The sequence below is a fragment of the Cervus canadensis genome, chromosome 8 (assembly GCF_019320065.1).
Source record: "Cervus canadensis isolate Bull #8, Minnesota chromosome 8, ASM1932006v1, whole genome shotgun sequence".
NCBI classification, from domain to species: domain Eukaryota; kingdom Metazoa; phylum Chordata; class Mammalia; order Artiodactyla; family Cervidae; genus Cervus; species Cervus canadensis.
In genome coordinates, this window is record NC_057393.1 from 3,105,463 (window position 1) to 3,130,724 (window position 25,262).

A 25,262-nucleotide genomic window follows, 5' to 3' on the forward strand; every position below is an offset into this window, starting at 1 on the left:
CCCAGAAGAGAGGCAACACCGAGCGCTTCTGGCTTCAGGGACGGGCCTGGCGCCCAGTCAGAGCTGCTCACGGGCTTCGCTCTGAGTCGAGAGGCAAGGGAAGGGAGCGCGGACGGGGCTCTGATTCATTAAACAGGAAGACCCTGCAGGGGATGAGTCCTTAGATGAGGGTGCTGAGATCACCCCCCAGGGTTCCTGAAGGGGCAGGTGGGGATCCCACCACCACCTCTGCCCCCGAGGACCCTCCCATGCCCAGACACAGGTGAGGGGCTTCCCAGGATAACTCACTGCCGGCTGACCGCCTGAGGACGTGTCGCACAGTCCTTATGTGGGCACAGAAGCCGTGTCAGTGTCCCTCTGCACCAAAGCACCACGGGCTGGGGGCTTGAAGCCACAGAAATGTGTTTTCTGGTAGCTCTGGAGGCCAGAAGTCCAAGAACTGGGGACCGCCAGGGCCACACTCCCCAGAGGCTCTAGGAGAGGGTCCCTCCTGCCTCCTCCGGCTCTGGGCACCCTTGGCTTGTGGAGCCTCTGCCTCCATCGTCACGGGGCCTCCTCCCCTGAGGGTGTCCTCCTCTTGTGCCTCTGAGACAGACGAAGACGTTAGATCCGGGGCCACACAGACAATCCAGGGAGATCTCCCCATGGGATTCCTCATAGACGCACGTCTGCAAAGATCCTTTTCCCCAACAAGGTCAAACGCGCAGGTTCCAGGGGTCTGGTTGTGCACAGGTCCCTCTGGGGCCCCCTTCAACCCACAGCTGCCGCAGGACAACAGGGCCCCTGCAGTGGACAGACGGGGTCTCCGCGCAGCTCCTCACCACCGAGGAGGTGGTATCTTTCCCTCCGCAGCACCGGGGCTGGCTCCAGGGCCTTCCGAGGAGAGGAAGCTCCAGCCCGGCACTGTCCTCCCAGCACAGAAGCCCGTGGTGACAGCAGCCCGCGTCCAGCACCACGAGCGTGGGCTGAGGGTCTGCAGACTGTGCCGGGAGCAGAGGCTCTGAGAGGCCCTCAGGGAGGCCGGCGGAGACGAGGCGGCCCCTGCGAGCAGTACGCGGGCCCTCAGCGGCCTGGCGGGCTCAGGCCCAACACCCAGTGAGCTCCCAGCCCTTCCTCACGAAAATCTGTTCATCTACATCTGAGACCAATTTGCCTGAAACTACACAATACCTGTCACATTGCTTCCTGGCACAGCAGTCAGATGTTTGCATGGAAAAGTACCGACAGCTACATACCTCTTGGTGGTGTAATATTTAGACGTGTCATTCTGCATCTCAAAGAAAAGGCAGTTTTTAAACCAATGCGGGTTCTCAGCGTGGCACTCGGCCTGGAGATGGCATGGGAGGCCCTCCGGCAGGTGAGCAGAGCTGGGCGCCCAGGCTGACTGCACGATGTGCTGTCTGGAGGCTCTGGTTGGAGTCACGTGGCGGCCAGATGTGTGCGTGGGAGTCAGTGAGGGTGCACCCCGCCCTGGCTCCGCGGAGGGCGGCAGGGGCTGTGCCCCTCCCGGGACCCAGGCAGAGGCTGGGGGCCGTGCTGCAACCTTCTCTGCTTGCGGAGACGTCTGGGGACTGTCAGGCGCACACACCACCAGGTTTTTCTCAGTGCCTCTAGATTTAAAGTCGCTTTCTCCAGCTTTTGTGATGAGATTATGTACGATTTACTCCAACAAGGCTACAGATTTCTGAACTGAACGCTGCCTTACGTTTAAAGCTGCCACCGTCTCCCCAGCTCCCCACCGAGCCCTACACGGCTAGGCTCACTCCCTGGCACTCCCTGTCTCCGTCCAGGGGTGACAGAGTTGGACTGCGGTCATTCCAGGAGGAAGACGGGTGCTAAGGGGCCCTCAGTTGCTGCTCATAAGGCAGCAGAGTAAAGATGAAGTCAGTGTCCCTCTGCTTTTAAACCCCGCTGTGTCACAGGAGTGCCGAGGAGCCAGGATGGACCCTTCGCCTACGGAGTCCTGGCCACTCTGCGCCGTATCTGGACCGCCACCGTTTCTGCCGACGCTCTGCTGGCCTCTGGGCAGGGGCCGGCCCCCGTCTCTCAGCCTGTCACCACACGTGCCCCGGGAGGAGGCTCTGAGCCAGCAAGGGAGGCCTGGGACCATGGTCACCTTGCAGCTGCTGGGACCTGTCCGGGGTGAGAGACGGTAGGAGGAGGCCCCTGACCAGCACCCAGCACCCAGGACCGGTCAGCTGCAACTGCTTTTAGAAAATGGGTGGGAAAGGCCATGGGGCTGGCAGATTTTTGAACTCCCTGCCACCCCAATCTCCTCCACACCAGGATCCAGAAGCCAAAGTCCTAACAGAACACTCCTGAACGGTGTCTCCATGCAGAGAACAAGGTGTGGGCCGAAGTAGCGCCACCTGCCACCTGCTCTGGGCGTGGAGGGCCCCCCACCCATGCTGGAGAGACTGGGGCTGTGGGGGCTGGGCATGCCCACATGCCCCTCCTGGGCACTTTCTGTGTCACAGGGCACCCTGCCAGGCACAGCAATGAATGGGAAGAGGGCTGGAGGCAGCCAGGGGCAGAAGGAGACCCAGAAACTGCAGGGGCCCAGCCGGGAGGAGGGCCAGGCTGCGTCCCACCATGCAGCCCCCAGGCAGGGGTGGCCGAAGGGGACATGGAGAATGCTTCTGGAGAGCGGCGGGGAGCTTCTGTGGGAGGCCCCCAAGACACGCGGGAAGGGCCGGGCCAGGGGTCCCTGGGTTCCTGCCAGGCCTCAGCAACAGCCACGGACATGGGGCCCTGCTCATGCTCTGCAGTAGAGTATGTGCCTTCTTGGGAATCAAAATAGCGAGCAAGCGCGATGAGGGCGAACCTGAGAACACAGCCGTCTCAGACCAGGGCCGTAGGGGCACCGAGTCCCCCTTGCCCTCTGGCATCAGGAGGGGTCCTGCTCAGGAGCAGGAGTAGGTGCAGTGTCATGTCTGTTCCCTGGGAGGTTCTCCAAGTTTCCATGAAATTTAACTCTGTGTGTGTGGGGGGGGGGCGGGGGGGGGGGCTGTTTCACTTCTCAAAGAAACATCCACAAGAACTGAACCAGAAAGTGAGCAAGTGTGTTCAGGGACGCAAGCCCCTGCCCCTGGGGTCCCCAGCCAGGAGGCAGAGGGTCGGGCACTGAGAGGGGGGCCAGTGTCCTGCTCTGTCAGGCCTGTCATCCCGACTGGCCCTGGGTTGAGTACCCAGCGCTGGCTGGGCAGGGCTGGCCTCGCCTCCTCGGGAGGGGCGCTGCGAGCCGTCCTGGTCACATCTCAGCTTTGGGGAGCATCTGCGCCCACAGGCCCGGGGACCCAACCTGCCGCTGGAGCCGGCAGCTCGGCCGTGTACCTGCCCTGCGTTTCCTGCCTGAAGTCTCACACGTGCATCCACCTTGCCTTGTCGTCATGGCGATCAAACCACGCAAAAGCAACGCTTTTGCACAGTATCACATGTTGCTTGGTGTTTGGACACTGATATTTTCTCCAGCTGGGTTTTTCTTCATTTAAGTCAACAAACCAGTCTGGGAAGCACACACTGCTTGTGTTTGGGAACCAAACAAGACTGATGTGTAACGGGAAGCCTTGAGAGAGACCGTGGCGTGAGTGCCAGGGAGGGCCCAGGCTGAGGAACAAGCGAAGCAAGAGGTGAAGCTCCTGCCCACCCCTGGCCCCCCATGCTGCAGCCCTGGCCCCCCCAGCCCCCGGCCGGCATCGAGACGCAGAAGCACACGCGCACACGCCGGGAAAGCCGGTCGGGGGCTGCCTGGGGCAGCAGATTCCAGCCCGTCCTTCTGCGTCCCACCGCGTCAGAGTCCACGACGACTGCCAGCAAGGTCCGTCCTGACCACAGCGCCAGTGGCCACCAGAGTCCGAGCGCCAGTCACATACACGCCCTTCCCAGCGTGGCTGCTCCCGACAAGCTGCTAAGTGGACGGTCTCTGCAGGTGCCAAAAGCACCGAGCCCGTGCTTCTGGGATTAATCTTAACTGCTGTCTACATGGAATTTGTTCTTAAGGCTATTTTTCAGAGGGGGGAAAAAACACGAACTAGAAATGTTGAGAGACTCGTTAACGCCTCCCTTTCATCCACCGAGGCGCCATCCACCGCCTGGTGTCTCGTCCTTGTCCGCGCCAGCCCGCCCAGCATGGGTCCCCCTGGAGCTGACCTGGGTGAGAGAGGCCAGACGCTGTCCATCTGTCCACAACTGGAGCCACAGGGTCCGAGGACCCTGGGCGGCTGCCCTCAGTCACTTAAGGGCCGCGGGTCCTGCAACTTCTCCAGGCTTCGGGTCTGGCTTTCAACTGCCACCCCTTTTCCTTCAGACAGACAGACAGACAGACGGGGCTGCTTGGCAGAGTTCCATTAAATGTCATTGTCTTTCAAACTGATAACAGGTAAAATTGATGTGAACTTCAATTCCCTAAACACAAACTTCAATCAAATGCCCATGAACAAGAAAGAAAAAGCCTGCACAGGCCAGGAGAGGCAACTCGGTTCAGTTGTCAGCCAGGACCCCTGCCAGGACAGCAGCAAGAAAACCCAATGCAGACGCGGCATGTGGAGGCCTAAGCGCGTCAGCCCAGAGCCCGCTGGGAAGGGCCAGCTTCCTGGGAGAGCATCAGCTCTGGCTGTTTCTGTGTGTCCCACGGTAAGATAACAAGTTTATTATTTCTGAGTCCACCTGTGCGCAGCCTGAAATCTCAACAGCACAGAGGACGGGGTGAGCTCCCAGGTGGAGCAGGTGCTGCTCACTTGGCCGGGGCTGTGACGTCCCGCCTGCTCCCGCGGCAGCCGGGGCTCCAGCCGGCACTGCCTCCTGTACCAGAGTGAGCCTGTGGGTGCCGAGGATGTGGGGGCACATGGCCAGCGGTGCCCGCCCACCCTGCCGGAGCTGCACCAGGAGGGCCCCACAGAGAGGGGCTCCCCGCCCAATTCCCAGGCAGTGCCTAAAACCACGGGCTCCGCTGGCCTCACCATCACCCCCAAGAAGTCTCCAGCCACCTGCCTGCATGGCTTTCTGTTACCCTAAAGCTTTAAAGGAGGTTCATTCTGGGATAATACTGCTATTTACAACAGGTTAAGAGATAAACAATGACGTCAGTATAAACACACTCCCTGGACATGCTTAGCTGCTCCAAAGAGGCAGCGCTGGGTAAGGAGCGCTTGCAGGGTGGAGATGCGAGGCCTGGGCAGGGCGGGCAACCAGAGATTCGAGCTGGAGATGAGGATGCCTCTAGGCAGTAGTCACGCTGCGCCAGGGAACTGCGCTTTCTTTCTGCTGGCTGAAGGGACACCCGTTAAAAAAGCTCGATCAATTACCATCAAGGTGAGCCCACACTCTTCCTCAGAAACACAGCTGCCTGCACTGGTTCCGCCCTCCTCACCGTGCCTTCCTGGTGCCCTCCCAGATCCAGCTCATCTTCTTCGGGCATCAGGAAGTCAGGCCTGCTGTCTCTCCATCCCTCTGCAGCTCAGGTGTGTGAGTGAGGAAGGGGCTATGTGATGCTCCCGACCCTGGGGACAGGCCAGCCCTCCGCAGCTCAGCCTCTCGAAGGTCAAGGGCAGCCAGTCCACAACAAATGCTTCTGCAAAAACAAATCTCTTTTCTGAACCCTCCATGACCCGGGTCTGCAGGAAGAGCGAGGGTGGTGCACACGTGCCGCATGGCTGCCCGCAGGCCTGGGCGCTGGATGGAGGGACCTGCACGCGAGCGGGCCTGGGGCCGACGGCAAGGGCAGAACCTGTCCTTGTCTCAGTGTCCCTTTCTGCTGGGAGGACGTTCTTGTGTCTCCCTGTGCCTTTCCTGTCCTCCTCCTTTTCGCAACGTGCTGCTCCTCCAGCCACAGCGGCTCTGGGAGGCCCCTGTGGGGTCTGCCGGCCCTGGGCTGGTTCGAGGCCCACACTTGGGGCGGCTCTGCTGCTGGGGCCCGGGAGCTGTAACTCTGTTCGTGTGGCACCAAGGGCGTGCGAGGCCCAGACAAGATGCCCTGGGGGTGGGGCCTGGCCCTGGCGGGCTGCGTGGTGTGGGACCCTCCCTTGCTGCCTGCTGCTAGGGCACCTGGAGATCACAGTAGGAGGTCCCCTCCCTGAGGGGTCCCCACTCTCCAGGCCCAGGAGCAGCTTGAGAGCAGAGGGTGTGGGGCCTGGGACGCATCCTCAGGGTCTGATAGCACTGCGGAGAGGTCTGCCCATCCGCCAGCAACCCGGACAGATGGCACATACCCCAGGGACTGTCCCAGGGCCTTCAATGGAGTTCTAGCGCATCCTGTCATCAAGTCCTTCCTTGAGCAGCAGGGGCTGGGCCTCCCCAGCGCAGCCCAGGACCCTTCGGCGGCACCCTCTATCAGAAGCGCTGACAGCCCCACCCCGAGGCCCCAGGCCTGGGAGCTGGGGCTGCCGCCCAGCAGGTGGTTCTATTCCGGCAGCGGGGTCCTGGGTCTGCAAGTTCCTGGAGCAGAGCCTTTACCTCAGAGAATTCAGAACACAACCACCCTCACAGCCCCCAGATGCGAAGGGCACCCGGGGCCCCATTCACCCTCCTGCCATGTCAGAGGGGGAGTCACTCACAGCTCTTGAGGCTCACCCAGGGAGCCATGAGCTTGGGTGGCTGAAGCAGGGAGACTCGGGGTCCGTCCACAGAGATCAGACATCCAGGCAGCTCCCTGTAAAGACTGTCTCGTTCAGCTCTAAAGAAGTCCTGAGGAGGACCAGATCAGAAGACAATGGGGAAACGGTTGTATTTTATTTTTTGAGAGAAAAATCCAGAATTTGGCTGATGTAAGAAAACGATGTAATAAATTGTAGATTGTTCAGAAAAGCCTAGTTAGTCTGTGTGAGGTACCTGGTCCTTGGTCACTGCTGAGATAACACAAAAGTGCACCCAAACCACACACATCCAGGGCTATGCCCTTACCCGGGTGTGGGGACACACACACTATCAAGCTTTCCTGCTGCTGTCTACACTGTCGCAGGTGCCCCTGACAAAAACACAGCTTTCTATTGCCCAGCCAAGCACCGTTTATTTCCTCCATCCATCATTGCTCCATTTTATTCATCCACATATATAGCCACAAGCTTCCCTGATGCTTTCTGGATTAGGCTGGTGGTGAAGCTAAGATGACGCCATGGCACTCACGTGTTAGATGGTGTGCACAGCAGGTGCGGGACACACTCCCCACCCGCACCGTGACCGGAGTGGACCCACCTCGCAGGCGGCCGGACTTCCAGGCTCTAGGTCGCTGGTCAGGAAGGAGAGGCCGGCATCCCTAATCGCCCTGGGTCCTGAGAGAACTCAGGCCAGGAGTGGTGAGAGACCGGCTGCGTGAAACTGCACCCCTCAGGAGGGGCTACCTCAGGCACAAAGAGCTTGTTTGTTCTCCCAAATTATTCTGGCAAGTGGCTATTTTCTATTCCGTTGACGCGACCCCAAATGCATTAGCCTTCTGGCAGCTGGGAAGATAAAGCTGGAGTCTCTGAGTAAGCATGTCTTTTCAGGGCTGCCCCTGTTCCTTCAGTAGCATCATCCCAGAAGCTTTGGCAGCTGAGAGAAAAGCGCAGGCATGGAGCACGCTGCAGGCAGGCCAACTTGCTGAGGATAGGCCTGCATGAGGGTCCGGGGGTCCGGGGGTGGCTGGCTCTGGGTACCGCCATGGTGTCCGAGGCAGCCAGCGGTTCCTGGCGGGCACCAGATGCCTCTTCCTTGCAGGGCAGTCGTCCTCACGTTGGCCAGGCTCCCATTTTCTCACCTCTGACTCAAGAGAATTAGCAAGGGGGCAATAACAGTGACTGAAGGGAACAAGCTGGAGGCACGGGGGCCAGTCTCTGGGCTCACTTGGTGGTAAAACGTAAAGAAGCAGACACGTGACACCTCTGAGACTCCGGCTCCTTTAATGAGGCACACCCCCCTCAGCACACCCCACCCCTCACCCCCCCTCAGCACACCCTACCCCGCCACCCTCCCAGCACACACCCCACGCCCAGCAAGCTGCTCACTGCACACTCAGTCTCGGCCAGTGGGCTGGGAGCTGGCGGTGCCACCCAGGGCCCCGCGCCAGGATCCGGTGGCACGGGAGCCCCCTCCACGGGCTGTTTTCCCCACGGGACTGCCCTCGTGGGCCAGCAGCCACTCCTTCACGCCCACGCCTCCAGAGTAGTTGCCCACGGCCCCGCTGCTGCAGACCACTCGATGGCACGGGATGAGGATGGGGATCTGCAAGAGAGCGAGGTGGCCACGTCAGCCTGGGCCCATGGCCCGGCCGAGCGGCCCCGCCCAGCCACGCGCAGGCGCCACATCAGCTCGGCTCCACGCCCCACACCAGCGGCCCCGCCGAGTCACGTGCAGGTGCCACGTCAGCCTGGCCCCGCAGCCCACCCCGGCGGCCCCACCCAGCCACATGCAGGCGCCAAGTCAGCCTGGCCCCGCAGCCCCCCCCGGCAGCCCCCCCCCCCAGCCACGTGCAGGCCCCATCTCAGCACGAGTCGCCCCTTGGCCTCTGAGTGTCCTGGGTGGGCTGGGGCAGGCCCAATGGCCCAAGGTAAATGTGGGGCATCTTCTAGAGCAGGGGTCTCCAGCCCTCGGACCCACCCCGGTCTGTGGTCTGTGAGGAACCAGGCCCCACCACAAGGGGGGGAGTGGCAGGTGCAACCAAAACCAACCCCCCATCCGATCCTGGGTCCATGGAAAAACTGTCTTTCACGAAACTGGTTCCTGGTGCCAAAAAGGCTGGGTTCTAGAGAATCCCTTCATGCTAAGATTTGGGAGGAGAAAACAATTTCACTTGATAGGTGATTTAAAATGTATACGTACAAAAAAAAAAGTATATGTACGGAAGTTAAGAAGACATTCCTGCAAAGTTCCCAAACATTTCCGAGAAGTAAGAGGAAAGTCAGGGAATGCTGTACTCAGAGGCCACTCTAACCCCAAGGCTGGCAAACTGTGAATGCGGCCCATGCAGTCCACACCTGGTTTTGTAAATAAAGCTTTATTGGGACACAGCTATGCCCACTTGGTAAATACTATCTGTGGCTGCTTTTGCAAAACCTAAAACATTTACCATCCTGCCCTTTACAGGAATCGCTTGCCACCCCCTGCTTTACAGACACCAGTGGACTTGGGGGTGGGGTGGAGGCTGCTTCCCTCCTTAGCCTCTGAAACAGAAGGTTTGAGAAAGCTCCAGTTATCTGTTCCTATCTGAGAAGTGGTCACCAGACCCCCGAATCCCAGGCTGGACGGACCCTCTGCCCTGGGGCCATGCCCCCCATCCCTCCTCCCACAGGGTCCTCCCCGCCTCCCAAAAAAGCCCTAACGGGGAGACAAAACTGCCCCATGCCTTTCACACCTGGCGACAAGTGCAGTAGTTAGATGCCTGCCTAAATCAGCAGGGTGACTTCACTGGAAGCAAGGGCACTTCACAATGAAAACAAACACAAACACGGAGAACCGTCTGACAGTCAAAAAGGCTGTACTGCTAGGGTCCTGGGGGTGACAGCTGCCCAGATGCTGAGCATCCCTGAGACGCACCAGCAAACACGGACCCAGCACCACCTCCCAGAGAGGCTCGCGTGCAGCTCACCGCGCTGCGGCACCAGCTCAGCTCAGCTCAGGACAGTGCAGGCCCAGTTCCTGGGAGGCTGGACAGGCAGGGGGCCTGCACACCAGCTGTGAGGTTCCCGAGGACAGGGCCTCCCCCAGCGCCGGCACACCCTGGACGGGCCCGGAGCCGGTCGCACGCGGACCTGCGGGAGCCTGAGGCCCCATAGAGCGGACAGCAGGGCCCACAGGTGCTGGACACGGTTCCTCCTGCAGCCGCACAGGCGAGTCCCACCAGAAGGACCCTGCCCTCCTGGCCGGGGCCGCCTCAGCAGGAGGCCGGACAGGCCCCTGGCAGCCGCACCGGGTCCGTTCTTGGAGGTGAGGGCTGCTGTCCACACGGGGCTCTGACTGCAGGTGGTGGGGGGTGCTCCTGGGCTGGTCTCACCCCCTCCCCACCCTCAAGGGGAGGGCGACTCACTGAGGAACGCAGGCACATGTCCGCCCAGCACCTGCAGAGTCTGGTAGAGGGGCCACCTGCCCCCTGGCACTGGGGTCCTGTCTGGAAGAGGGGCCGTGGTGGGGAGCTGGGTGAGGCCTTCAGAGACCCATGTGTGAGGGGCCTCCTCCCAAGGAAACCAGGCACCTCTGCTCCCCAGGAGGTCATCTCTGCCCTCACCGGAGGGCTTCCCTGTGGAGGGAGCAGGCTGTCACCCGACACACACACCCGCCTGGGTGCCCCTCTGTGGGGTGGCCCCTGTCCCGGGAGGGTGGCTGGATCCCCGGCCCTGTCCTGTCTTGGACGTGCGCTGCTCAGTAAGGACACGGCAGGAAGCACATGCCTGACGCGCACGCTGTGACCCCACGCCCTCCGTGGAGCCCAGGCCAGACTCCGCAACCTGAGGGCGCAGCCAGCCTCTCGCCCGGGTCCGAAAGCTGCTTGGAGGCCCGCACTCTGCATGCTGCCCTGGGGGACTGCAGAGGCAGGGCCGGGAGGTGGCAGTCTGACCTCTTCCGCCTCACAGACCCGTCCTGACTCGGATTTTGGGGAGTTTGGGTTGCCATGGTGACGTGCTGTCTGTGGAGTTCTAACCCCGCGTGCTGAGGAGAGCGTGGGCTTCCTCTCCTGTGCAGTTCAACCAAGCGAGAAGCGGTCACCCTGCTGGGCCTGCCCACAGCGCACAACCAGGGGGGAACAGAAAACTTTAGGAACAGAGTGTTTGCTCTGATTGGGGGTTTTTATCAAATACAATAGTCACATTAATAATTGCTGGGAGGACATGATTAGATAATACACAATTCAAGTTTTTGACTGATAAGGAGGTAGATGCTTAATTCAATTTAGTTTTATAAACATTTAGGCCCCAATTCAATTTTCCTCCCAAACAGCAGACTTCACACACAAGCTCTGCTTTTCTTCCCTCTTGCCCAACAAGCTACAAAACTGTAAGTGTGTAATGTGACCCTCTCTTTCTATGCACCATGCAGATAACAGACTGCTGGCCTGGAATAACAATTATAGAGATAGCTATGGTCAGTCTTCGTCTTTGATGGAACTGGTGACTGACCAAACACACGCGATTCTCACCTCCAGAAGTGGGAACGCTGCTCCTGTTCATGCTAATTTCAGTGACAGGTTCCAGACTGTTAAAACAATGAAACCTGCTAAAATTCACTGTGCCCTTAAGGACATTTCAAAGGATCCATACCCTCTATGCCCTCTCCTTTAAAGCCTGTGCTGCATGAAATGTAATTTTTATCAATAACCAAGTAGCTCATAATATCATAGCTGCATTGAAATCTTCATGCTGTGAAATCTAATTCATCCAATACATGAATCCATCACTTACACAGACCCTTTCTCAAATGCTATAAAACTTCCAAACCCATAGATTTGTCTCCAACAAAAATAACACGAAGGGGCCTTTCAATCAATAATGGAATCCCTCTGATTCTGGTGCTGGCTGAATATTTTCTCCAGCTTTGTCTTTGTTCTTGTGGGTAGCAGCCCACAAGGGAAAGAGCTTGTTTTCACTTGCGGCCTCATCAATACCTAAATCCTGGTGAACAAGTGACACCGAGAAGCTGTAATCAATAGCTCCCTGTGCGTTTTTTTCTTCTGGTCAAATGGTTCAGCCCCACTGACAGCCCTGACACTTAGAACATGATGCTAAATCTTTATCAACAGCCATCTGGGTGACTGGCAGGACAAGACTCGGGGGGTCATTAAGGCTCATGGCAAATCTGCGAATAAACGAACTCCTCAGGAATGCACTTGTTTAGGAAAAGGTGGGGAAACTCTCTGGCAAGTATTGATTGCCTCTGAACTGCATTTGGCAAATTCTGAGGATGAGTGGGAGGGGGCTTTACTAGGCAGGGTGTGAGCCCTCCTCAACCTGCCCCACCAGAAGACTGCTGCCAAGGGCTGGGCCTGGGACAGGGCCTTCTGGAGGGCTACCAAGTCATTACACCTGGGCTATTAATCTGTTCATGGAAAATTCTGGAAAAACTAAGGGCCTGGGGTGGCTGAAACCCCACAGCAGCAGACACCACCCCTGAGTCTGCGGGGGAGCAGCGCCCGCCTCGAGCACAGGCCCTCACGTGTCCTTGCTTACTGCCGGACGCCAAGGACGGGCGCACCGTGAGCGCCAGGGCGTTCTGCGACTTCTGCATCCACCTGTCCGTCACGCTCCTCCTGAGCAGAGAGATGGCTTCACTGGGTACGTCTCCAGGCCACGCTCCCTGCGCCGGAGCCCACGTGTGTGGCTCTGCAGCTGGACTCTGCCATCGGCACTGAGAAGGGACGCGTCAGCCGAGTCCAGTCCCTGACTAGGCCCCTTATCCCTTCAGGTCCCTGGGTCCCCTTAGGACCCCTCAGCCCGCTCTATGGACGATCTGAAGACCTCTGAGCACGGCTGCCTCTGCCGAGCTGGCCAAGCTGCACCACACGCAGGCTGTCTCCTTCCGGGAGCACCCCAGCTCTTCTGAGCCACCCCTGGAGGCATCTATTGGGTCCTCTGCAACCTTCTCCTCAGGCTGGGGTTCCTGCGTGAGGCCAGGCAGTGCCCGGCAGCAGAGGGATGCTCAGGGCAAGGCCAGCGGCTCACAGCCGCCACACCGCCCTTGTCACCGGACGGCACCACCACGAGGGCCACGGTGCAGGAAGGATCCTCCCCGTGTCCGCAGGCCACCTGGGCACGTGCCCACGGGGAAGTCAGGACAGGGACTGCAAGGACAGATGCGTCTCAGGCCCCGTGCGAGCCTGCTTTACAGATGTCAGGGGCTGAGGCCACAGTTGAGCAAGATAGTCACAGAGACTGACAGCAGGAGGAGGCAGTCCTGCTGCCTGTGGGAAAATAAAGGTTTCTGAGTGCTGCCACACGCGCCGTCGCCAGCAGCCACGGCCCGGCCACTTCAGAGAGCAAGGACCTGCGGGTGTCACGAGGGGCGGGTGTGGGCTCCGCACCTGTGCACGTCAGTGAGCGGAGCTGCACATGTCGAGGGGGCAGGCCGTGCTGGGACGCAAGGCCAGCCTCAGGGAGGGGAGCAGAAGGATTAAGCATCCCCAGGGTGTGAATGGAGTGTGGACAGACGGGAGAATTTCTACACAGCTCGGTGACCCTGGGATGCAGGAAGCAGGCACCTCCAGAGCTCACCTGGAGGCCCTGAGTGGACACACAGCACGGGGTGAAGTCAAACTGTCCAACAGAGTGACCTGGGAGAAAGTGGGGGCCTTCCAGACGGGAGGAGCCGCATCAGCGTCACTGGGAAACCTTAGCAGTTACCCTTGGAAGCTGATCCAGGGTCATCCACGTGTGCCGTACAAACGAGGCCTGCAGGGTGTGGAGGCGGTGTGTGTGAACGACACACTGGGACGCTGTAATGGAAGCACAAGGGGTGCAAACACGACCCCAACCCGCTCCCCCAGCCTCTGCCGCACGCTGCTCCTGACAATCTGGGGTGTTTAACACGGACGCAGACTCTTCTCCAGGCGGACGTACACCGTGCACGCACACCCACAGGAGCCGCCCCTGCACCAGCAATGGTGCAGTTCTGTGCGGAAGGCCGAGTGGCCGCCCTCCCGAGACACTGGCCCTGCCCCAGGGGGCCGCCAGCCAAGGAGAGGGGGCTGCAAGCCGTGCTGGGCAAAGCCCACCTCTCCCTGGTGAGCGTGGAGGGAGACCCTACAGGGAACACACAGCAAAGCCACAGTGACATTTTAAAAACTGGGTCGATCTGATGGAGTGACTCCCCACCCCACGATGTGACCATCTATTGGTTTTCCTGATTGGATGGCACTCTCCCACCATGTTACAGAGTCCCTATGGCTTTAGGGAGAGACCCTCCCAGGGTGACGGCACCCGGGTCTGACGGGCACTGCAGACCGATGACACCGGGGACGTTCCAGGGCCCCGTGCAATCATGTGAGGGCTCCGAGGCCGAGCTGCCATGTGGATGGGGTGCCCTTCCCACCCCCTGCAGGGTCCTCAGGCGAGTATGGCCTCAGCCAGACCCACACCACAGCCTTCCGAGACTGGACGGCCCTCTTCCAGAGGCCCTGACGTGAACACCTCCCCTCCTCCCCAGCAGCCCAGGTCGCCTCTGACACGCGCCTGAATCAAAGGACCTTGGACCCTGAGCGCAGCGCCCCGCTGACGGTGGCTGGGCTGACCCCCGCAGCCGCACACTCACAGGGTTGCTCCTCATGGCTCCTCCCACGGCCCGCGCTGCTCTGGGGTTGCCCGCCAGGGCTGCTAATTGCTGGTAAGAAACCGTTTCTCCGAATTTCACAAGCTTCAGCAGCTTCCATAACACCTGTCTGGTGAATGACTCTGAAAGGGAGAAAGCAAATGACGTTATTGGGACAAACAGCTCCAACAGCTAAGATACAAACAGCTGCCAGTCCTGAAAGAGAAAACGTAACAACGTACACAGAGGTGTTACTTAATTAAAACCCAGCTCTGCACGGGGTCCTGTCACCACGTCACCGATGAGGAGGACGCGCGGGAGGTGAGCCGAGGGCCGGCCGGCACCTCTGCAGGCCTCGCCAGTGGGCAGCACAGACGGCTCGCCTGCCCACCTCCCCACCTCCCCGGAGCTCCAGGGGGGCCTGCAGCGCGCTCTCCTGGGCCCGGGCGGGTGTGGATCAGCACACGGCTCACTTCACAAGCACAGAAGGCCCTGCGTGCACACCAACTTTGGAAGCTTTGTACTGCTTGTTCAATTCCGACTCCAGCTGGGACGCAGAAGGAAAAGGAAGCCGTGGGCTGGACCGCGGTATGACACTAGCTTAGCCGTCCACACCCGAGAGCGAGCAGGCTTAGGATGCCAGATACCATGGTCCATGAGGCTGGCGGTGACCTTGGCTCCAGGCATCCGTAAGGAGCAGAGCGGCAAAGATAAAACAGCCTTGCCTCCATTTTAATGAGCAGCCACATCAAGCTGCTGCAGGGGTGAAGAGGAGGACACAGAACAGCCTCTCCCTCTGCTGCAGGCCGAGAGTGCTGCTGGGTGCGCAGGGCACTGCAGAGGAGCCGGGCACAGGCCGGGCCGTCTCAGCTGAGGCCTCTCATCTTTCCCCAGAAGACGGGTGCCTGCAAGCATGGGACAGGGAGCTGCCCCCCCCCCCTCCCCTAGGGCGAGGGCAGGAGCGCCCAACACGGCGACAAAAGGGAAGGATTCCACGGGCAGTTCCTGGGTCCGCAACAGCACTAATTACACTTTATGCCAAGCTGGCCAAGTGCGATTTGGTTCTTAAAGGAAACACACCCTTACACGCGTGTTAAATAATAAAAATCACTTCTTAACTGAAGGAAATGATAATCACTTCACTGGGAAAAAAATCTGTTTAGTCTTTATTATAACATTAAGCAAATTAAACATCAGCATAATCCAGGTGATACTAGAAAAGGGTCAGCAAAGAAATTGACTTTGTTGTTCATTAATTTACATGGATTAGTAGAGGGCAGAAAGATAGCAAATGTGCTCTAGTTTTTTATGATATAATTTCAAACTCTACACCATTTGTGGCAGGAGGGTGACTTTGGGGTTAATCAGACTGATTTGTCCTTTTAATTGCTTTCTATTCAAAGAAAATTCATTAGATAATGTTCTCTTCAAAATTCATGAATCAATTTAACTGAAGAAACCACATTAACAGCTTTGGGTTCATTAGCACATGCGGTTGTGTGACTAGCTGATTGCTGCGAGGGTTTCCTTAGGCAAACAGACTTTGTTTACTGTGATTTCTTTAGAAAGCGTTTTGAAATCAAACTGTTAATCATTATTATTGTCACCGCTGTTGTGCCTAACTTAAAAATAAAAGGAAGAAAAAAGAAAAGCAAGGCAGCTTGGTGGTAACTTGGAGAAAAAGAGGTTTCAGGGACAGCTGTCTCGAAAAAGAAACAATAAAAGCAGCCCAAGTCAATACTGCAGGACGCCAAGGCCAATTTCCAGCCCTCCTCTGAGAGTGCAGAGCTGCAGGTCCCGTCTTCCATGCTCTGGCCTGGGGAGCGGACGCTGCCCAGGCTGTCCAGGAGAGCAGCCGGGAACCTCCCGAACCGGCAGGGACAGTGAGGGGTGCGTGTGAAGGGACTGAGACAGGGCAGCTCTGGGGAGCCCCGTCTGCTCCTCCACCCTCACCGGAGTGCCAGACCCCGGGGCTGCTCTGATGGGTCACTGCCAAGTCACAGAGCGCCTCTCCTTCCAAGGGCAGAAGCATCGTATAATAAAACAATTACAAGCCCATGTGTGAGCACAGAGTTTATCAAACATTTTCGGCTTCGTCGTCAATTTTTCATGGGAAACCATTTCTCATCCTGTGCGTGCCCGGCAATATATTAGGACAAACAGCCCTGAAATTGCAGTATTCTGCAATCAAGCACATCATGTTTTTTACCTGGAACTCAATCCACCCTGTAGGGAGCAAATGCATTAATTAGTCTTAAGCAGCTCTCAGAGTCAATGCCTTTGCCCCGGACCTGTGCAAAAAAAAAAGACCTGAGCCCCACTTCTCCAAAAAGGAGGGACAACACTGGGGGGGGCGGGTGGCAACACTGTGAGCTGTTGAATATCATTCTGAAATGTAGTAAAAAATCTGCTCATAAAAATGAACATAATGTGGAAAACACATTCTCTTGAAGGTGTTCAGTTCAGTTGCTCAGTCATGTCCGACTCTTTGCGACCCCATGGATCGCAGCACGCCAGGCCTCCCTGTCTATCACCAACTCCTGGAGTTTACCCAAACTCATGTCCATTGAGTCGGTGATGCCATCTAACCATCTCATCTTCTGTCGTCCCCTTCTCCTGCCCTCAATCTTTCCCAACATCAGGATCTTTCAAATGAGTCAGTTCTTCGCATGAGGTGGCCAAAGTACTGGAGTTTCAGCTTCAACATCAGTCCTTCCAATGAACACCCAGGACTGATCTCCTTTAGGATGGACTAGTTGGATCTCCTTGCAGTCCAAGGGACTCAAGAGTCTTGGTGAGGTGACTACATAAATCTTTAGCGGTGGGACCGTCATTTCAGGTGGCCCTAAGGACTGATGCTGACGCTGAAGCTCCAACACTTTGTCCACCTGATGCAAAGAACTGACTCACTGGAAGACCCTGAAGCTGGAAAAGTGTGAGGGTGGGAGGAGAAGGGTACGACAGAGGATGAGATGGCTGGATGGTATCACCTGCAATGGACATGAATTGGGCAAACTCTGGCAGATGGTAAGGGACAGGGAAGCCTGGCGTGCCGTAGTCCGTGGGGTTGCAAAGAGTTGGACATGACCTGGTGACTGGCCAACAGCAGCAGCAAGGGGCAACCACTGAACCACCACCTTTCTCTCCTGTGAAGGTCCCCACGGAGGGCAGGCTGGCCTCTGCAGGCCACACTCTGGGCGCTCCTCTCCCTCGCCCTCTCCAGCCTGTTCTGGGGCTCAGGTTGGGTCAAGGCTGGCTCTGCTGGAAGACTGTTTCTTGGCTCTCCTTTATCCGAAGGACCTGGTCATTTCCACTTCAGCCTGGGTGACTATTCAGACCCACCCACTGTAACCACCTAAACCTGGTGAAGACTATTTTCTAAACCCTCCCTCTTCCTGGGCTGCTGGATGGGACACCATGGGCCGGGCTGCTGATGACACTGCATGCCTGTGGGATGCCCTGCCACAGCACCAAACCTGGTGTCCACGCCTGGGCTACAGTCGCCTGACAGGTTTCCGACTTTCCAAGGGCTCTCCAGCCCAGGCCCGGCCTTCTTTGGCCTCTGGCACAGAGGGAGCCTGCAACACCCTGGAGTGAGTGCGAGGTTCTGACTAGGTGAATCCAGGAGAGCTCTGACACCACGTGCTCTTCAAGCGTAAACTGGCTAACGTGACCTGATGCTGTCTCAGCATCAGAGCAGCCAGACGACCTTCCCAGGAAGGAACCCGAGAGGGAGACCACAGGAGTGACAGGGGATGGGGTGAGCACACGCTACTGAACGCCTCTATGAAGCCTGGGCACAGAGCACAGGGCAGCCATTTGAGGGCTGTGGAGAGGAAAGGCTGGGGAAGAGGAATTTGAAGACGCACTGCGATGATGTACCCGTTTGCCACTTTTAATTCAAAAATCCCTAGCCAGGACTGACTGACTGTGGGCTTCCGAGGTGGCACTAATGGTAAGGAACCCGCCTGCCAATGCAGCAGACTTCAGAGATGCAGGCTCGATCCCTGGGTTGGGAAGATCCCCTGGAGGAGGCAACGGCAACGCACTCCAGTATTCTTGCCTGGAGAATCCCACGGACAGAGGAGCCTGGTGGGCTACAGTCCAGGGGGTCAGTCAGACATGACTGAAGGGACTTTGCACGCACACAGGGCGGACTGCGGCCTGGACCCAGGAGCCCTTGCTGCCTTGAGGAGGGGGAAGCCCCCCCCAGGGCTACTATTGTGAACTCTTTGGCCCCCAGGCAATCCTGCGGTGTGTGCAGGTGCTGAGAGCTCTGAGGAGAAACGTCCTTTCTGAGGGGAAGAGCTGTGGGCCCAAAGGTGGCTGGGCCCCCTGCGTTCTCTGTCTTTCTGCTCCTGCTGCCCCGCCCCAGAGGCCTGTGTGGTTGCAGGAGGGTGCGGGAGATGACCAGGGAGGCTGTGGAGGAGGAAGGGACTGGGAAAACCAGACCCGGAGCTGTGCGGGTGGATCCCACGCGAAACCCAAGACTGAGAATGGAGGGAAAGCTGAGCCCCTGCTGTGGTCCAGGGGCAGCCCCGAGGAGGACCACGGGGGATGCAGGGCGCGGACACTGAGAGCGCAGCCGCAGAAGCCTGGCCGGGGCTCACAGGTTGCATCCAGCCAGGTCAAGGGTCTCGTCAACACGAATATCAGCGTCACCCGCAGGATTCACATGAGACTCAGGGTCTCGGAACATCTACTCAAAATGAGAGGGTTACAAGGTCCAGAACACTCAGCATATGAAGAGTCAGGAAATCCTCAGCCTTCCTGGGAAAAGAAAATCATCAACTGTAATGGCCAAGAAGACATGGAAGTTAGACTCACCTGACAATCCCTGCCTCGCCAAACTTTCTGAGGTATAATTAACAAAATTGTAAGATACCCAAAGTGTACAATGTGATGACTTGATAAACATCAACTGATGACAGCTTTACAGGATCTTACAGCTTTACACGGTAATAAGAATGCCGTGAGAAGGGAAAACACCCTTGGAACAAATGAAAATAGAAAGAGTTTCCAAAAAACTTTAGAAGAAAAGTCAAACAGAGAACATAGTACTGAAACATACAATATCCAAAAAGGAAGAACTGCACAGCATGGGCTTCCGGGCAGACTGGAGATGCCCGAGGCAGAGCCGACTGGCCTGAAGACAAGTCAGCAGAAATGGTCAACCTGAGAGGCAGGAAAGAATGCCAAAAGCAAATGACAATATCCAAAACAGCCTCGGGGACATGCTGGAAAAGCCAGAAGGCCTAACACGTGTGTTACTGGAGTTCCAGAAGGAAAGAAAGCAAAGTGTGGTGTAGAAGAAAAAATTCAAAGACATAATAGCTAAAAATTGCCCAGATTTGGCAAAAGATATACAACCATAAATTTAAGAAGCTCAGCCATGTGCAAAAGGGACAATCCCAAAGAAATCCACACCCAAACCCATCAAGATGAAGCTGCTGAAATCTAAGAATGAAGATAGAAGTTGAAAACAAGGAAAAATGGCATATTATTTGTGGGAAAACAATGTTTGAATGACTGTAGAATTCTTACAGAAACTGCAGAGGTCAGAAGGAAGCAAAATGGCAGTTTTAAAAGTGCTGAGAGAAAAGAACTATCAACTCAGAATTCTATATCCCGTTTTGAAAAAAAATCCTTCAAGGGTGAAGTTAAAATAAAGACATTTTTAGATAAAAAAAACCTAGAGATAATGCAGTGCCAATAGATCTAAAACGTTAAAGGAAGCTCTTCAAGTAAGAAGCAAAATAATACCACAGGGAAGCATGGAACATTAGGAATAAAAGCAGAACAAAAGAAATGGTAACTATTTGGCTAAATACCACAGATTATTCTTCTGTTGAGTTCCTCAAAATATGTTTAATGACTGAAAGCAAAACCATGACATCAACAGATAAAGATTTTCAGTGTATGCAGGTGTAAACCATCAGCAGGAGTTGAAAGAGCTCCGTGGCGGTCAGGCTTCTATATTCCACGTTAAGGTGGTAAAACGTTGACTCCAGTTAGACTGTGACAGTGATGTATGTAAGTATTATAATCCCTGAAGCAACCACCAGAAAAACTGTAAGAGATGGTATAGTGAAAAACAGATCACAAACTAAAAAATGCTAAACTATTCCAAAGGAGGGAAAGAAAGGGGAACGAAAAATGAAAAACAGAGGGAAAAGACAGAAAACAGATAATATTATGTGATAATAAAATAATAAAATGTAAGAAATAAGATAGCAATAAAATGAAATAAATGTCTGACATACCAACCCTAAAGCGTTTATGTACCTTAACAACAGGGTTCAAATACATGAAGCAAAAGCAGACAAAAATGAAACGATAATTAGCCAAATCCACAATATACTTGAAGACTTCACTACTCCTCTCTTGTAACTGATAGAAATATGACAGAAATTCAAGGATGGGAAAAGAAAAAAACACCATCAACCAACTTGTTTTAACTTTATAGAACACTCAGTAACAGTAGAATGTGTATTCTTTACATATGCACATGGAACACTAATCAAGATATAGCGTATTCTGGGTTATGAAACAAACATTAACAAATTTAAAACAATTGAAATCAGACAAATGATTTTCTCTGATCATAATGGAAAAAGGCAAAAGGAAAATCTCCAAACATTTGAAGAGTAAATAAGCCATTTCTAAATAATCTAGGAGCCACAGCAGAAGTCTTAAGGAAAAGAAAACTGAGCTGAATGAAACTGAAAATACAGCATATCACAGTCTATGGGACAGAGTTAAAGCAATATTTAGAGGGCTATTTATAGTATTAAATGCATATTTTAGAAAAAAGGTCTCAAAGTAATGATAATATAAAGCAGAAGAATAATGTGCTGAGTTGATCAGTCGTGTCCAACTCTTTGCGACCCCATGGTCCTGCCAGGCTCCTCTGTCCAGGGGAGTCTCCAGGTGAGAACACTGGAGTGGGCTGCCATGCCCTCCTCCAGGGGATCTTCCCGACCCAGGGATCGAACCTGGGTCTCCTGCATTGCAGGTGGATTCTTTACCATCTCAGCCACCAGGGAAGCCCGTAACAATAAGCTTCCAATTTAAGAAACCAGAAAAAGAAAATCAACATAAACCAAAAGAAGAAGAAGGAAAGGAATAATAAAGGTAACGACAGAAACCAGTGAAACTGAAAACAAAACATGGTAGAGTAAAATACATGAAGCCCAAACCGGGTTCTTTAAAAAATAAACTGATAAATCTTTACAAGACTTACTAAAAACCCTAACTATCAACATAAGAAATTAAAGAGGGGATGTTACTACTGACCTCACAGACATTAAATTGATAAAAATAATTCCTACAAAAAAAAATCTGTGTGCAATACTCATATCACAGATGCACTAGATCAATTTATCAAAACTGACAAATTACCAAAACTCAACAAAGATGGAACAGATAGCTGGAAGAGTCCTGTAACTACCAAAGAGCTTGAATGCATAGTTTAAAATCTTCTGAAATCATAGGGTCATATAATTTCACCAGAAAATTCTATCAAACATTTAAAAGAATATATCAATTCAGCATAATTTTTTAAGAATAATAGAGAAGGAAACAATTCCCAAGGCATTTTATGAGGCTATAATTATCCAAATATCAAAATCAAAAAGCATGCAGAAAGGCACAGATCAAGATCTCTCATGGACATATATGCAAAAATTCTCAACAAGGTACTTGCAAATCAAATTGAGAAATATATCAAAAACAAGACATTAAAATTCAGTGGAGTTTGTCCTAGAAATGGAAGGCTGATTCAATATTTGAAAAAATTAATCTATTATAAAGCTACATTAATTAAGATAGGATGTATTGGTGAAAAAATACATAGATCAATGGAACAGAATTAGAGGAACAAAGGCAAGTCAATGGAAAAAGGATAATCTTTCCAAAAAATGGTGCTTGAACAACTGGACAGTCACATGCAAAATATGAGTCTAGACAGACCATGTATCTTCTACAGAAACTGACTCAAAGTGTATCATAGGCCTAAATCTAACAGGCAAAACTATGAAAACCCCCATGAAAGGAAAAAAAGTGGGTAAGTTGAACTTTATCATAATTCGTTTCTGCTCTGTGAAAGATGCTGTTAAGATACCTTACAGAAAAGTCACAAGCTGAAAGAAAAATTTGCAAGACATGTATTTGATAAAGGACGTGTATACAAAATACACAAAGAATTCTTAGAAACTCAACAACAAGAAAATGACCCAATTATAAAGTGGATAAGAGTTTAACTTGGGCCTTGCACAAGCCGTGCCGGAGAGTGAGTCTTCTGTCTTGGGAAGACCCCCTGGAGGAGGGCATGGCAACCCACTCCAGGATTCTTGCCTGGAGAATCCCATGGACAGAGGAGCTTGGCGGGTTATATAGTTTATGGGGTTGCAAAGAGTCAGACAAGACTGAGCAACTAAGCATAAGAGTTTAACAGACATCTCCTCACGAAAAAAGATGTAGAGGTGACAAACAAGCATCTGAAAAGATGCTGACCGTCATTTGTCAGCAGTGAGTTCTAGGTTAAAATAACGAGATACAATTAGACACTATTCGAATGGCTAAAAACCAACCATCCAAACAAAAAACCTCAACAGTATTGACTGCTGGCGAGGATGAGGGATATTCAGTCACTGCTGACGAAAAGGCAGAGCAGAACAACTACTCTGGAAGAAAATTTGCTAATTCCTTACTTAAAAAGCTAAACAGAAGCTTACCACATGAAAGAGTGACTGCACTCCTAGGTATTTACACTCAACAGATTGGAAAACTTATGTCCACACAAAAACCACACATGAATGTTTACAGCAGCTTTATTTACCTATTGCTGAAAGCTAGAAGCAACCAAGATGCCCTTTTATAGATAAACTATCAAACGTCCATACAATGGAGTATTATGCAGTCATGTAAATACTGACCTATCAAGTCATAAAAAGACATGAAAGAATATTAAAGGTACACTGCTAAGTGAAAAAAATTTTTTTTGAAAAGTCTACATGCTCTATGACTCCAACTACATGACATTTTGGACATTTTGTAAAAGGAATAACAATAGAGACATACATGAAATGTATACAAATTAATAACAACAAAATATTTAAGAGAATGGAGGATCCCAGGAAAGAATGCAAGTGGTAACGAGAATCTAACCATGTTACAAATGTATGAACAACTCCACTAAACTGTGTGGGGAAAAACAGTGACCTAAATAACTTTGGAAACAAGTGGAGTCTATAAGACTAAGGCAAAAGGAATTGTACTGTACACTGTACTCTGGTTGACAAGGCTATTTCCCATGGAAGTACCAGATAAAAATCCCAGTACTGTGATATAGTATACTGGGCTCAAATAACTAAGTAAATGGATGGCAGAAGATGGGAGCCCGTTTCTCACTGATGGAGGAGGAGTGTACAGGTAAGCAAGGGGAGGTGGCTACAATGATCCATGTAATAATGGATTCGAATTCTATGTAGATGTGAGTATGAACTAATGTTTAGAAGACGTGAGTTTGATCCTTGGGTTGGGAAGATCCCCTGGAGAAGGGAAAGGCTACCCACTCCAGTATTCTCACCTGGAGAATTCCATGGACTACAGTCCATGGCGTCGCAAAGAGTCAGACATGACTGAGTGACTTTCACTCTACCTTAATATTGGTAGACGTCAATGCCAACCTCAACAGTGTTAAATCATAATGATAGTATGGACCCTTGACATGATTTCATGAAAATGGCACTTTACCTCTGTGGTTTTCCTCCTATAACTCCATAGCTCCAGTCTATGATGAGAAAAGCATCATATAAATTCTAATATAATGACATTCTACAAAATTCCTGACAAGTACTCTAGAAAACTGCAAAGGTCATCTTAGACAAGGAAAATCTTGAGAAAATGTCAAAGCTAAGAGAAATCTAAGGAGATATAATGACCAAATCTAATATGGTATCCTGAATTGGTTCCTGAAATGAAGGACATTAGGTTAAACCTAAGGAAATCTGAATAAAATATAAACTTAAGATACTGACACTGGTTCATTGAATTAACAAGTATATCAGTAATACAAGAGGTCAATTATAGGGCAAAACAGATGTGGGGACAAATAGACTCTGTATTACTCAATTATTATTATTGGTGTTTTTTTTTTTTTTTTTTGTAAATCTAAAACTGTTCTAAAAAATAAAGTCTACTTAAAATGAACTCATATGAGCCACCATATTAACAGCATAATGAAGAAAAAGATATAATAATATTAATCATGGTAGGAAAAAAATTTAAGAAGTTTCAACATCCATTCATGATGAAAGCTCTCAGCCACCCTGGAATAATCCAATAAAGGTAATGACAAAAAACCTACAGTCAATATCATACTTAACTGTGAAAAGATGAATGCTTTTCCCCTCAAGATTGAGAAAGAAGCAAGGATGTCCACTCCTATTCAATATCACAGTGGAAGTTTTAGCCATTACAATAAGACAAGAAAATAAATATATTTTGGGAGGAAATAAAACTGTCCCCATTTACAGGCAATGTGATTTATGGGAAAACACCTAAGAATCTATTAAAACAAACAAACATGCCAACAACAAAGCCAACTTTGAACTAATAGGCGAATATAGCCAGGTACAAGGTCAACACACAAAAACCAATCACAGTTCTGTTACTGGTAATAGCTCCAACCAAACTGAAATACTTGATTTAATCTAACTGTATATAAGATCTTTATGCTAAAAACTACAAAATGCTGATATATTGATAATATTATAAAAGAAAACCTAAATCATTTGAGAGACATACCATGTTCATGGATAGGAAGTCTAAGTATTAAAAAGATTTCACTTCTCCAAACACTGATCCAATGATTTATTTCCATTCCAGTCAAAATTCCAGGGGTATTTTTTGAAGATATAGACAAGATGATTCTACAACATACATGGAAAGGCAAAGGAACTTGAACAGTCAAAACATTTTGAAAAAAGCAAAAGAAAAAAAAAAAAAAGGCTGAGAAATCACACCAGCAGGTTTTAAGACATTCTATTATGCTGTTA

General features: G+C 52.7%; 1 protein-coding gene across 5 annotated transcripts in view; it reads right to left on the reverse strand.

Annotated features, from left to right (window-relative positions):
- Positions 1-6,977: 6,977 nt before the first annotated feature.
- The window catches only part of MGMT (O-6-methylguanine-DNA methyltransferase), a 272,727-nt gene continuing 254,442 nt past the window's right edge, over positions 6,978-25,262 (reverse strand). For 4 of the 5 annotated variants that reach the window (XM_043475511.1, XM_043475512.1, XM_043475516.1 and 1 more), the window contains 2 exons: positions 14,206-14,345; positions 7,855-8,193 (listed from right to left, as the gene is read on the reverse strand). In XM_043475511.1, coding sequence (XP_043331446.1) covers positions 7,984-8,193; positions 14,206-14,345 — 350 coding nt within the window. In that variant the 3' untranslated portion in view covers positions 7,855-7,983. Of the gene's footprint in view, positions 7,732-7,854; positions 8,194-14,205; positions 14,346-25,262 lie in introns of those variants that run through there. The other variant, XM_043475513.1, reaches the window with a different exon arrangement.